This window comes from Fomitiporia mediterranea, assembly GCF_000271605.1.
Source record: "Fomitiporia mediterranea MF3/22 unplaced genomic scaffold FOMMEscaffold_5, whole genome shotgun sequence".
Classification (NCBI taxonomy): Eukaryota; Fungi; Basidiomycota; class Agaricomycetes; order Hymenochaetales; family Hymenochaetaceae; genus Fomitiporia; species Fomitiporia mediterranea.
Genome location: NW_006760390.1, coordinates 2,487,141 through 2,497,894, shown reverse-complemented (window position 1 = coordinate 2,497,894; position 10,754 = coordinate 2,487,141). Strand labels below are relative to the sequence as shown.

General features: G+C 46.2%; 4 protein-coding genes across 4 annotated transcripts; 2 read left to right on the top strand and 2 right to left on the bottom strand.

Moving 5' to 3' along the window:
* The first annotated feature begins 303 nt into the window (after positions 1–303).
* Positions 304–2,852, top strand: FOMMEDRAFT_19535 (MFS general substrate transporter). Its single transcript, XM_007265815.1, has 14 exons — positions 304–456; positions 511–522; positions 577–692; positions 750–768; positions 835–1,024; positions 1,089–1,120; positions 1,186–1,222; positions 1,280–1,488; positions 1,539–1,731; positions 1,790–1,905; positions 1,958–2,101; positions 2,158–2,235; positions 2,292–2,342; positions 2,405–2,852. Exons 1-14 carry the CDS (start codon positions 381–383, stop codon positions 2,572–2,574), a joined length of 1,443 nt encoding a protein of 480 aa, XP_007265877.1. The 5' UTR covers positions 304–380; the 3' UTR covers positions 2,575–2,852.
* Positions 2,853–3,183: 331 nt separating this feature from the next.
* On the bottom strand, positions 3,184–4,071 carry FOMMEDRAFT_155395 (uncharacterized protein; the record flags this gene model as incomplete). The annotated part of the gene is made up of 5 exons (XM_007265814.1): positions 3,184–3,203; positions 3,259–3,744; positions 3,808–3,862; positions 3,932–3,990; positions 4,047–4,071. The coding sequence occupies 5 exons, from the start codon at positions 4,069–4,071 to the stop codon at positions 3,184–3,186; spliced, it is 645 nt and encodes a 214-aa protein (XP_007265876.1).
* Positions 4,072–4,951: 880 nt separating this feature from the next.
* On the top strand, positions 4,952–6,943 carry FOMMEDRAFT_133580 (MFS general substrate transporter; the record flags this gene model as incomplete). Its single annotated transcript, XM_007265813.1, has 12 exons — positions 4,952–5,050; positions 5,100–5,118; positions 5,185–5,374; positions 5,439–5,470; positions 5,536–5,572; positions 5,627–5,835; positions 5,886–6,078; positions 6,137–6,252; positions 6,305–6,448; positions 6,506–6,583; positions 6,635–6,685; positions 6,753–6,943. The coding sequence occupies 12 exons, from the start codon at positions 4,952–4,954 to the stop codon at positions 6,941–6,943; spliced, it is 1,359 nt and encodes a 452-aa protein (XP_007265875.1).
* A 233-nt stretch (positions 6,944–7,176) lies between these two features.
* On the bottom strand, positions 7,177–10,606 carry FOMMEDRAFT_146262 (uncharacterized protein; the record flags this gene model as incomplete). Its single annotated transcript, XM_007265812.1, has 15 exons — positions 7,177–8,140; positions 8,202–8,431; positions 8,485–8,560; positions 8,608–8,691; positions 8,744–8,773; positions 8,824–9,127; positions 9,176–9,249; positions 9,310–9,389; positions 9,448–9,579; positions 9,637–9,844; positions 9,894–10,025; positions 10,080–10,150; positions 10,217–10,338; positions 10,392–10,412; positions 10,473–10,606. The coding sequence occupies 15 exons, from the start codon at positions 10,604–10,606 to the stop codon at positions 7,478–7,480; spliced, it is 2,361 nt and encodes a 786-aa protein (XP_007265874.1). The 3' UTR covers positions 7,177–7,477.
* Positions 10,607–10,754: the final 148 nt, after the last annotated feature.

Genomic DNA, 10,754 nt, shown 5'->3' with positions numbered 1-10,754 from the left:
AGTCTGGGCACCAGGCAAGATTTATTATTAAATTAACATACTAAGAATAAGGACGGGCCTAGGAACAATTGCAAGCTGTTTGTATACCATTTTAAATTTAGAGTAATATTCTAGTCCATTTACATTGTGTAAGGGGAAATGTTATCCGTTAGCATCACCTATTAGTAATAAGTTGTTACTAACCTGACTTTTCTGCCAATACAATTGATCCAGACTTCTTCTGTTTCACGCGGTGTTTCGCATGCCCAGAGGACCGGCTAGTTATGGGTTTCGTTTCACATTTGACTTTATGTACAAAGAGGGCTGGGATGTTCCTCGTCTGAAGCTTCCCTGGACTTGATTCCTGTTGAACGACTTCCTGGTTATTCACTCGTTAAGAAATGTTTGGGTTACCTTCTAGACAAAGCAAGCCCAGAGGATTGAAATGGCGTTCCTCTGTCTGGTTTGCCACATTGAGTACTCAAATTCTTTTAATGTGGGCTTTTTGACACTGAGATCCCTTTCGTGCAGTTGTCGGATACGGTACGCAAGCTTGTTGTGCTCCCATAGATCTTTGGGACTTATATCACAATGCAGGTATAACAGTTGATGTAATGGTTTACGCCCTCGTTATTCCAGTCCTTCCTTTCCAACTTGAGAAGCTCGGATTCCATCATGTTTCAGCGCTGGTGGCATACTTGCTGCTGGCATTTGTATGTCCCCTTTTTTAGTTCTCAAATATCTGCGCTCGTTGATAGGCCGCTGTGTAGTCCGTGACTTTAGTCATTTGTGTGTTCCCTTTCTCGCACTAGGACGGGATTACCTTCGATACTGACTTCACCACCCTATCCTTAGTCTCTCCTCTTTTTTCTTGGTTGTCTGAGAAGTACCGCACGAGACGCTCGCCATTAATATGGGGCCTTATCAGTCTTATGGGTTTTCTGGTTATGTTCATGGAGGCTCCTAATTATGCGGTGATGATTGTTGCGAGAGGTCTACAGGGAATTAGTTCTGCCGTCGTTTGGGTTGTTGGCCTCGCATTACTGTAAGAGCGCGGTACAAGTCTCCATATATGTGACTAATGTTGAGATCTACCTCGTGATTCCTAGGGCGGACTGTGTTCCCGATGCAAAGGTTGGGCGTAAGTTGCTTTGTAATGCGTCTCTTGGGCATACAAATACGTTTACTTACACAATCCAACTGCAGAACAACTCGGCTGGGCGATGTCTGGTATGCCAATAGGGTCAGTTATCTGTCTCCGCATGTAGTTTTTGCGAATGACGTAGTTTTGTTCATATAGGGCTTTGGTCGCTCCACCCGTTGCAGGCGTGCTTTATGACCGCTTCGGATTTCGCGCCCCTTTCGTCTTTGGGATCATCCTCACAGGAGGTGACTTAATCGGGCGATTACTACTCATCGAAAGGAAAGATGCGCTGAAATGGAGTTACGATCCCGCCGAACTTGCTTCTGCAAGTCTCGAAGAACCTGTTGAAGGGCCCCCCGCCCCAAGTACCATTTTTCGCAGTATTTGATGCTTATAACTGACTTCGAACCCGCAGCACCTGAGACTGGATATCACGCTGATAAATCAGAGGGGGAGGGTTCCGAGAGGACTCAAAAGAAAGAGGGAAACGATATCAAAGATTCTTCTAACAACAACCCATCCCTTAAGTTATCAGAGTTTCAAGTCTGGAAATTCATGCTCAAATCTCAGCGGACGATGGTTGCGATCACCACTGTGCTGGTGTACGGGTAAGGATTTTATGAGTTTGTCATTGCTTTCTTCATTAGTGTTAATGTTCCATTGAAGGATTGTGTTCGCCGGACTTGAACCGACGTTGGCACTGCGATTGCAGCATGTCTATGACTTCAACGCGACAAAAGTTGGTCTGGTCGACCTTGCGAGCGCAGCCGCCGCTATCTTTGGTAAGCAGTGAATGTCTGTGGCGTGCAATTGTCGTTTTAATCTTCCTGTCAGCTTCGCCTATTTCCGGATACCTATCTGATCGTTTTGGAACGGAATGGATCACTATTTTATGCATCCTTTTAACGATTCCTTGGTATATGCTCCTAGTGATCAAGGGTCACCTTGCGTTCTTCATCGTCTGCCTCGCAGTTGGCAGTGAGTTGTTGTAACATGTTTTATGTCCTCAGGATCGTTTGAACGTTTGAATCCAGTGTTTGCATTGTCAGGTCTTGTCACTCCTCTTATGGCAGAACTGGCGTCTGTTGTGAGACAAGTAGATGGCGTTGGTTGTGAGTGTATCCAAAGCCTATTGTCCATCACTTGACTGACTGGGCATTTCTTCTAGTTGCACATGTTTATGGGTTCTTTAACCTGGCGTATGGACTCGGTTCAGCAGGTACTATTGATTCTACCGTGGCTATCTTGTGTGCCATTCTGAATTTCTTCCTATCTTGCTAGTTGGTCCGATCATAGCTGGACTAGTTTACTCACACTCAAAGAAGGGGTGGCAAATTCTTCTCGCCTATGGATCGGGATTGCTCCTTTTGTGTAGTATTCTCAATTTCTTCTTTGGTGGGGAGCGTCCACTTGCGAGGAGGTGGTTTAGAGGAAATAATAATGCAACCTGACCTGATAGTCATAATTGAATTTCATTCCTATGCATTCGTAGCATTACCTAACTAGATGGCCACCCCAACAGCTCCTGTATTTTGTAGGCTCGCAGTACATTCTCTACTCATGACTTCACACTATCCCTGCTCTGTTCTACTTTGTTTAAGTTACTATAAACTTTGGATTGGATGTCAATGTGCTAATAATGTGGCATTACGTAGCTAGAACCCCATCTCAGTAGTTCTTGCATTCTGTAGATTTGTCGCACACACTCCACTCAGGACTTCATGCTAACCCCTACTCCAAGTTTTTTACAAGATAAAGACTTTGGATTGTCTGTTAATGTGCAATATTTAAAGAATTTCAAAGGAATTACAAGTACATTCGTGTAATTGGGCGCACAACTACGGGTATCCTCCTAATACAGAAACGGAAGAAGAATGGTGCCATAGGCACAGCTCCAGCATGTCCACGTTACTCAAATCTGCATTATAATAAGAAAAGTCCATAACTAAGTCATCGCCTGAAGTTTAAGGGAAAAGAAATGAAAAGAATAAAGGGAAACGGAAACGGAAACGGAAACGGAAAACGGGGAAAGAAGTACAACCAGTAAAAAAGGAAAGCCATTAGTTCGTATATGAGAAGTCTGTGATTTCATTGTGAGCTAGAAGTACGCTCATGAGGACGCCGCCTAGATTCACGAGAGCATCGAGAGGGCTGAGGCTGATGCTCAGATAGGCTTTCCGGGTAATTGTCGCTATGCAAAACAGGCGGAGAGTGAACAGGTGACGGTGAGCTAGGAGTCGCATCAGGAGAAGTTAACGCAGTTCCTGCGACTGACTCCTCCGGCCGTTCCGATAGAGAAGACTGTGAACCAGAGACAGAGCTCTCTGAAGCATGCATTACTCGTGCCTCCAACCTCGTCGGGCGAGGAGGAAGTGGTGGTGCGATCTCGTCATCTGTTTCTGACTCCGTAGTCCGCGACTGATTTGCAGAGCTGTGCGAAGGGTGAATACTGTTACCTGGACGAGTGGGCAAGGTCGGTGTGAAGTCCCGTGTCGACGGAGACCCTGTTTCTGGCCTCTGTGGCTCCAGTAAGGCATGAGATATCTGCGTGTAAGAGGCACCGTATATCACTGTCTGTCGTGGAAGATTCACTTCGAGCGGGAGGGAGAGGATCTTGCATCCTTAGAGGCAGTGAAGGATACTGTGACAGAGGTACTCATGAAGGTTTCGATGGCGACTTGTACCTTTGTCGTTGAATAGGAGGTTCGCATGAACGATCATGTCTTCCATTAACGAGTCCTATATTATAATTATCGATGAACGACATAAGCAGCAGCATCAAAGACTCTGAGAATAACAAGATCATACCTTCCAACTTTGCATCGATAAGAGATCAGTGCTTTTCGAGATGTCATCTTCACCAAAGACTACACCGTTGAAGATGATAGACAGAAAGGAGAAGTAAAGATAGGTGACTTCGGACTAGCACAAGCGTTCGGTGTACTCATTAATGCAAAAAATCGAATGGACGAAAAACTATTTATGAGTATATGAAGGATTGCAACGACGGCGACACAAAGTGTAAGCAGACAGCTGAAGGACTTTGCAAAGTGCTACTAGGTTGAAGGCACGAAAGGGTATTTCAAACTGAGAGATGGGTCAACTTAGTTCACGTAGGCGTTTGACTTGGCCACTGAGCATTGTTGTTTTGTTCTGTTTACGCAGAAGTGGCAATAGTTACATAATAGTTATAGTCTTGGCTATTTGGGGTCTGGGCACTGCAATGTCTCGGACTGATGTTGGACTAGGCAGAATTTATTGAGTAAGGATGGGCCTAAGAACACGGTGAGCTGTATAAAAGCTGTAAAAATATCTTTAAATCGAATTAGAGTAATATTGTGGTCCATTCCTACAGTGGTCCTACACCATTGGGAAAGTTACCCATTACCTATGTCTATTAGTAATAGATTATTACTAACCGACTTTTTCCGCCAATACGATCGATCCAGACGTCTTCTGTTTCACGCGATGTTTCGGATGTCCAGAGGGCTGGCTAGTTTTGCGGGCAGTTTAAATTTCGACGGAATGTCCAAAGATGGCTGGCCTGTTCCCGCTTAAGCCTTGATTCCCTAGCCTTATCTGCATCTTGGACGATTACCTAGTTATCCACTCGTTAATGCTTGAGTTACCTTCAAGACAAAACAAACCCTGGGGATTGAAATGGCGTTCCTCTGTCTGGTTCACCACTTTGAGTAAGAAATTCCTTTTAATATGGGGATTATGACACTGAGTTGCTTTTCATGCAGTTGTCGGATACGGTAGGCATGTTTGCTGTGCATCATTAGCCTTTGTGACTCAGTACACAATGCAGGGATAACAGTTGATGTAATGGTTTACGCCCTCGTTATTCCAGTCCTTCCTTTCCAACTCGAGAAGCTCGGATTCCATCACGTTTCGGCCAAGGTGGCATACTTGCTTCTAGCTTATGTACGCTCTCTTTCTTCACAAGCACGCTCTTTAATGATTTTTTATGTAGTCTGTGACTTTAGTTATTTGTGTGTTCTCTTCTCAATTCTAGGACAGGCTCACCTTTGATACTGATTTCACCACCCTATTCTCAGTCTCCCCTATCTTTTCTTGGTTGTCTGAGAAGTACCACACGAGGCGCTCGCCATTAATATGGGGCCTTATTAGTCTTATGGGTTTTCTGGTTATGTTCATGGAGGCTCCTAACTATGCGGTGATGATTGTTGCGAGAGGTCTACAGGGAATTAGTTCTGCCGTCGTCTGGGTCGTTGGTCTTGCGTTACTGTCAGTGCGCTGTACAAGTCTTTGTACCTGTATCTAACGCTGCGGTCTACTATGTATTTTCTAGGGCAGATTGTGTCCCCGAGGCAAAGGTCGGGCGTAAGTTGCTTTGTTAACGCCTTTATTGGGGATATAAAGAGTTATCTTACCCGATCCATTTGTAGAGCAACTCGGCTGGGCGATGGCTGGTATGCCGATAGGGTCAGTCATATGTCTTGCTATGTCTTTGCGAATGACGTAGTTTTATTCGTCTAGGGCTTTGGCGTCGCCACCAGTGGCAGGCGTTCTTTATGATCACTTCGGATTTCGTGCCCCTTTCATATTTGGAATCATCCTCACGGCAGGCGACTTGTTCGGGCGAATATTACTCATCGAAAGGCAAGACGCGCTGAAGTGGGGTCACGATCCTGTTGAACGTGTTGCAGCAAGTCTCGAAGAACCTGTTGAGGGATCCCCCGCGCAAAGTACCATTTTCCGCAATGTTTGAAACTTGTTCCTGACTTCGAAATCACAGCACCCGCAATTGGATATCCTGCTGGTAAGCCAGAAGGGGAGGGTTCCAAAGAGCTTCAGAAGAAAGAGACGAATGATGCCAAGGCTCCTTCTATCAATAACCCGCCCCTCAAACTATCGGAGTGTCAGGTCTGGAAGTTCATGCTCAAATCTCGACGAACGATGGTTGCGATCACCACCGTGCTAGTTTACGCGTAAGAGATCTTGTGGCTTGTCGTGGCTTCCTCCAAAAGTGTTAACTTTGCATTGAAGGATTGTGTTTACCGGTCTTGAACCAACGCTTGCACTACGATTGCAAGATGTCTACGATTTCGACTCGACAAGAGTTGGTCTGGTCATCCTCGCGAGCGCAGCCGCCGCTATTTTTGGTAGGTAGCGATTGCCCGTTACGTGCAACTGCAGTTGATATCTTCCTGTCAGCTTCGCCTATTTCAGGTTACATATCTGATCGGTTTGGAACGGAATGGATCACTCTCTTGTGTCTCATTTTGACGGTTCCTTGGTATATACTCCTAATTATCAAGGGTCACCTTGCGTTTTTCATCGTATGTCTCGCTATGGGCAGTGAGTTATTGTACCCTGTTATTTGACTTTAGGATTGCGCTGAACGTTTAAATCTAGTGTTTACGCTGTCGGGTCTTGTCTCTCCTCTGATAGCGGAACTTGCATCTGTTGTAAGACGAGTGGATGGCATTGGTTGTAAGTGCATCCAAATCCTACTGTTCGCTGCTTAGCTAACTAGGCATCTAGTCGCACATGTTTATGGGTTCTTTAACCTGACGTACGGACTCGGTTCAGCAGGTAGAATTGATTTTATAGTAACTATTCCTTTGCACCTTTCTGACTAATCTTCTCCCTATCTTTTTAGTTGGTCCCATCATAGCCGGACTAGTTTATTCACACGCAAAGAGGGGGTGGCATATTCTTCTCGCCTACGGAGCGGGTATACTTTTACTGTGTAGTGTTCTCAATTTCTTTCTTGGTGGGGAACGGCCACTCGCGAGGAGGTGGCTAAGAGGGAATAATGACGTGGCAAGACGTAATGATAATGAATCGTAGTTTATTTTATTCATTCCCTTGCAATAATGTAGCATTACCTAGCTAGACATCACATCTCAGTAGCCCGTGCATTCTGTAAATTACAGCACACTCCACTCAGGATCTCACACTAGCCCCCTACTCCATTCTAGTTCATTTAAAATACAAATACTTCGGATTGTCCGTTCAGGTGTAACATCGAACAAGGATTTAAGAAAGAGAAATTACAAGTGCATTTGTGTACTGTATAGAAATTGGTGTAAGAGGCTACTATTGTTCGAAAAACTTATTCTGCTACAACTAATCAATCAACTGGGTAATAGGGCGCCACAAACACAGGTATCCTCTTAATACAGAAACAGACGAAAGAAGGTGTCATAGGTAGTGTACGGCTCCAGCTTGTTCGCGTTACTCGAATCTGCATTATAACAACAAAAATCCATAACTAAGTCACCGCCTAAAGTATAAAGAAATGGAAACATAGAGGAATTGTGAAAAGAAGTACAAGCAGTAGAAACAGAAAGTCATTAGTTCGTTCATGTGATGTCTGTGATTTCATTGCGAGCTTGAAGTACGTTCATGAGAGCGCCGCGCCGATTCATGAGAGCCTCGTGGAGGCTGTGATTGATGCTCAGGTAGGCTTTCCTCGTTGCTGTCGCTATGCAGAACAAGCGGAGAGCGGACTGGTGACGGCGAGCTGGGAGCCACGTCAGGCGAAGTTAACGTAGTCCCTGCGACTGATTCGTCCGGCCGTTCAGATAGAGGGGAGGCCTGTGAGCCGGAAACTGAGCTCTCCGACGCGTGCATTGCTCGTGCCTCCAACTTTGGCGGGCGTGGAGGAAGTGGTGGTGCAACCTCGTCATCTGTTTCCGACTCGGTACTTCGCGATTGATTGGCAGAGCGATGTGAAGGGTGGATACTGTTGCCTGGACGAGCAGGCAAGGTCGGTGTGAAGTCCTGCGTTGATGCTGACGGAGACTCTGTTTCCGGCCTCTGTGGCTCCAACAAGGCATGTGATATCTGAGTGTAAGAAGCCCCGTAGTCACTATCTGCCGTAGACGTTTCGCTACGAGCAGGCGGAAGGGGACCTGGCATGTTTGGAGGTGGTGAGGGAGATTGTGACGGAGGTGCTCGTGGAGGTTTCGATGGCGAAGCACTTATACCTTTGTCGTCGAATAGGAGGTTCGCATGGACAATCATATCCTCCATTAACGAGTCCTATGTTACGATTGTCAATGAACGGCATAAAGCAGTGGACGCGTGAAAGTAACGACTGTACCTTCCAGCTTTGCATCGACAAGAGATCAGTACTTTTCGAGATCTCGTCTTCACCAAAGACTACACCGCCGAAAATGATAGCCAAATTCTTTGGATCCATCTTATTCCGTTCGCTATTAGCAGCCACACGGGCAAGATGTTCTATGAGTGCCTTGAATGTCGCTTGGTGAACAGCCGGGAGTCTGCGCAACTTCCCACGAAGGAAGAGGAAATTATTTTGCACATGCTCCTCTGCGAAGCTCAAGTTCAGTAAAAAGGTGGTTGAGTCGTGTTGGTTGGCTCACCTAGACCTTCTGTATGTTTGATCCTATCCTCCAAGGCGAATTTGAAGAGCGGTTCCGGGAGTTCACGCAGGTATTGCTACGAGGGGCTCAGACATGTACGATTACGGTAGATGATTAGCATACCTTCAAAAGAGCCGCTACTACAAATATATCATCGGAGGGGTAGAATTGGAAATTTTTTTCATCTCTCTCCAGTTTGTGTATCATCTTGTGATAGACCTCAGGGTCGGAAGATGAGACATGATAAAATACTATTTACCTCTTGGACAACAGCATGTCGGCCCGATACCTGGCGCGGATGTTAAGTAATATTTGATATCGTTCAAAGGTGAATCATACCCGATAGATCCCTTCGGCATTTAGACCCCGTTTGTCGACCTCTGCGATACATAGATGCACTAGTTTCGGGACTTCACCTTCCTGAAGGCCGCGAGATGTGGCATAATCCACCAAGCTGACGCCGAAGATGAGGTCATTGCAGTCCCCAACGTAATAATTCGTGTATAATGTTCGCCTCGGCATCGTTTGCTTGATATACCGCGATTTTATTGTCGCCAAGGACGAAACCTCTTTCTGCGGTGAGATATGCGATACGTAACCCTGTGCATGGGAGGCGAGGTGGGAGACAGTGGTGCTCGTCGCGCTAAAGTTGGGTTAATTGACGTGAGACGGGACGAACGACATGACTTACAGTGCATTAGCTGTGTATTTCTCTAGGACAGTCTTCAACTGAGTAGCAGCCTCATCAATGAATAGCTCCAAGCTCTGTCCCAATTCCATGAGTATGCAGTGAACATCGTATCGATCATGGGTGCTTTAACTTACCTGAAAGGCTCCTTCCAGAATCTTGGAACGACGAAGTCGGAGAGTTTCAAGCCAATGAACGCCCTTCCTGTATTCCTTGTCTGATCATTAATGCTCGTCAGAGTTTGAAAATCCACCCAATTGGTATAACCGTCGTACCCGCTTCGTCTGCTTCACGTTTCGCCCGCACTGATCGCACAGCCATGTCGCCCTTACTACCCGAAACCCCTTCTTTGAGAGATCCTCCTTTATTATCAAGGAACGTCATCAGTTGATTCAACTGCCTCTTGCCTATAGAGTTCATCAGGTATGCTGAAGAATGGCATTTGGTTAAGATTCTCTGCTAACCTTGATTAGCAAGGTCATGCAATGGATTTGATGCCGAAGGCGAGCGGTTCCGGGGCTGATGACCGGATGCACGGCGTGAAAGTGGCCGAAGTGGCTGAGGATTGGTGACCACCGGACTCGTGTTGGGATTTGACCTAGTGGGGCTTAGGGCTACCGATGCCTCCGTGGTTCCGGTATTTGTTGGAGACAGTGCATTCAATTTGTTATCCTAATAGAGTTCGTCACAGCTTTATTCAACTCAATTGACAGAGGCATACCTCGACCTCCTGGCATTTCTTGAAGTAGGTACGCTTGAGTCGTGGAAGGACATTCTCGGCGTAATCCTGATGAGCTGCGGCAGACTCCTTGAGATCATCCTTAATACGCTTTCGGGTTCGATCTTGTGTTTCCTACACCAAAGCATTTAAATGGATTGATTACATGCTATGCATTGGAAAACGGACCTTGAGAGCCGAGATGGGATTGATGACGTCTACGGTCAAGGCTGAGATGAACGCCATCCTGCATTGCGCCTCTGAAGCATAGAAGCAACGTCATAGATATGAGCAAATAACATGAGTGTCATGATCGCATGGCTTACCCCTTTCCAAACCGTCTCGAATTTCCGACCAGACTTGACGGACTGTACTCGGTTCTGTAGCATGATCGAGGTAAATGTCTATAGTTTTTGTCTTCTTGTGTAAGCGCAACAGCGAGTCGACACTACGAGGACTAAGTCGCTGCGCGGATGATGGGTTCGGCAGCCAAGAACTCACTAGGATTCCTCGATCTTCGCTCTGAAATACGAGACATGAGTGGACTTGAAAGAAATCCCGACCAACGAGCATATGACAAACCTCTCCTGAAAGAAACTAAGGTACGAGTCTTGCAGATATCTGAGATGGTGTTCGAAGATCGCAATCGGACCCTGTTGAGGCTTGTCACTTGTCGACACACGCGGTGTCGACGCGCTCTCGGACGGGGAGGACATGGAGGATACAAGTAGAAGTTGGACGAACGAACTGAGAGTGGATGATTCTGTGTGATATCCTCTTTCGGACAGCACGTGACGTGCTCTCGGTTTCAGGAACACGGGGGTGCTTCATTATATTTTATATATATGCATGCCAGGATTGCTA

What these genes read in the sequence shown, in the direction of transcription:
- FOMMEDRAFT_19535 (XM_007265815.1), top strand. Translation starts at nt 381, where the DNA reads ATGTTTGGGTTACCTTCTAGACAAAGCAAGCCCAGAGGATTGAAATGG. An exon ending in ATGTCTGGTATGCCAATAGG is followed by an intron (nt 1,223 to 1,279) that starts GTCAGTTATCTG and finishes TTGTTCATATAG; the next exon opens with GGCTTTGGTCGCTCCACCCG. An exon ending in ACCACTGTGCTGGTGTACGG is followed by an intron (nt 1,732 to 1,789) that starts GTAAGGATTTTA and finishes GTTCCATTGAAG; the next exon opens with GATTGTGTTCGCCGGACTTG.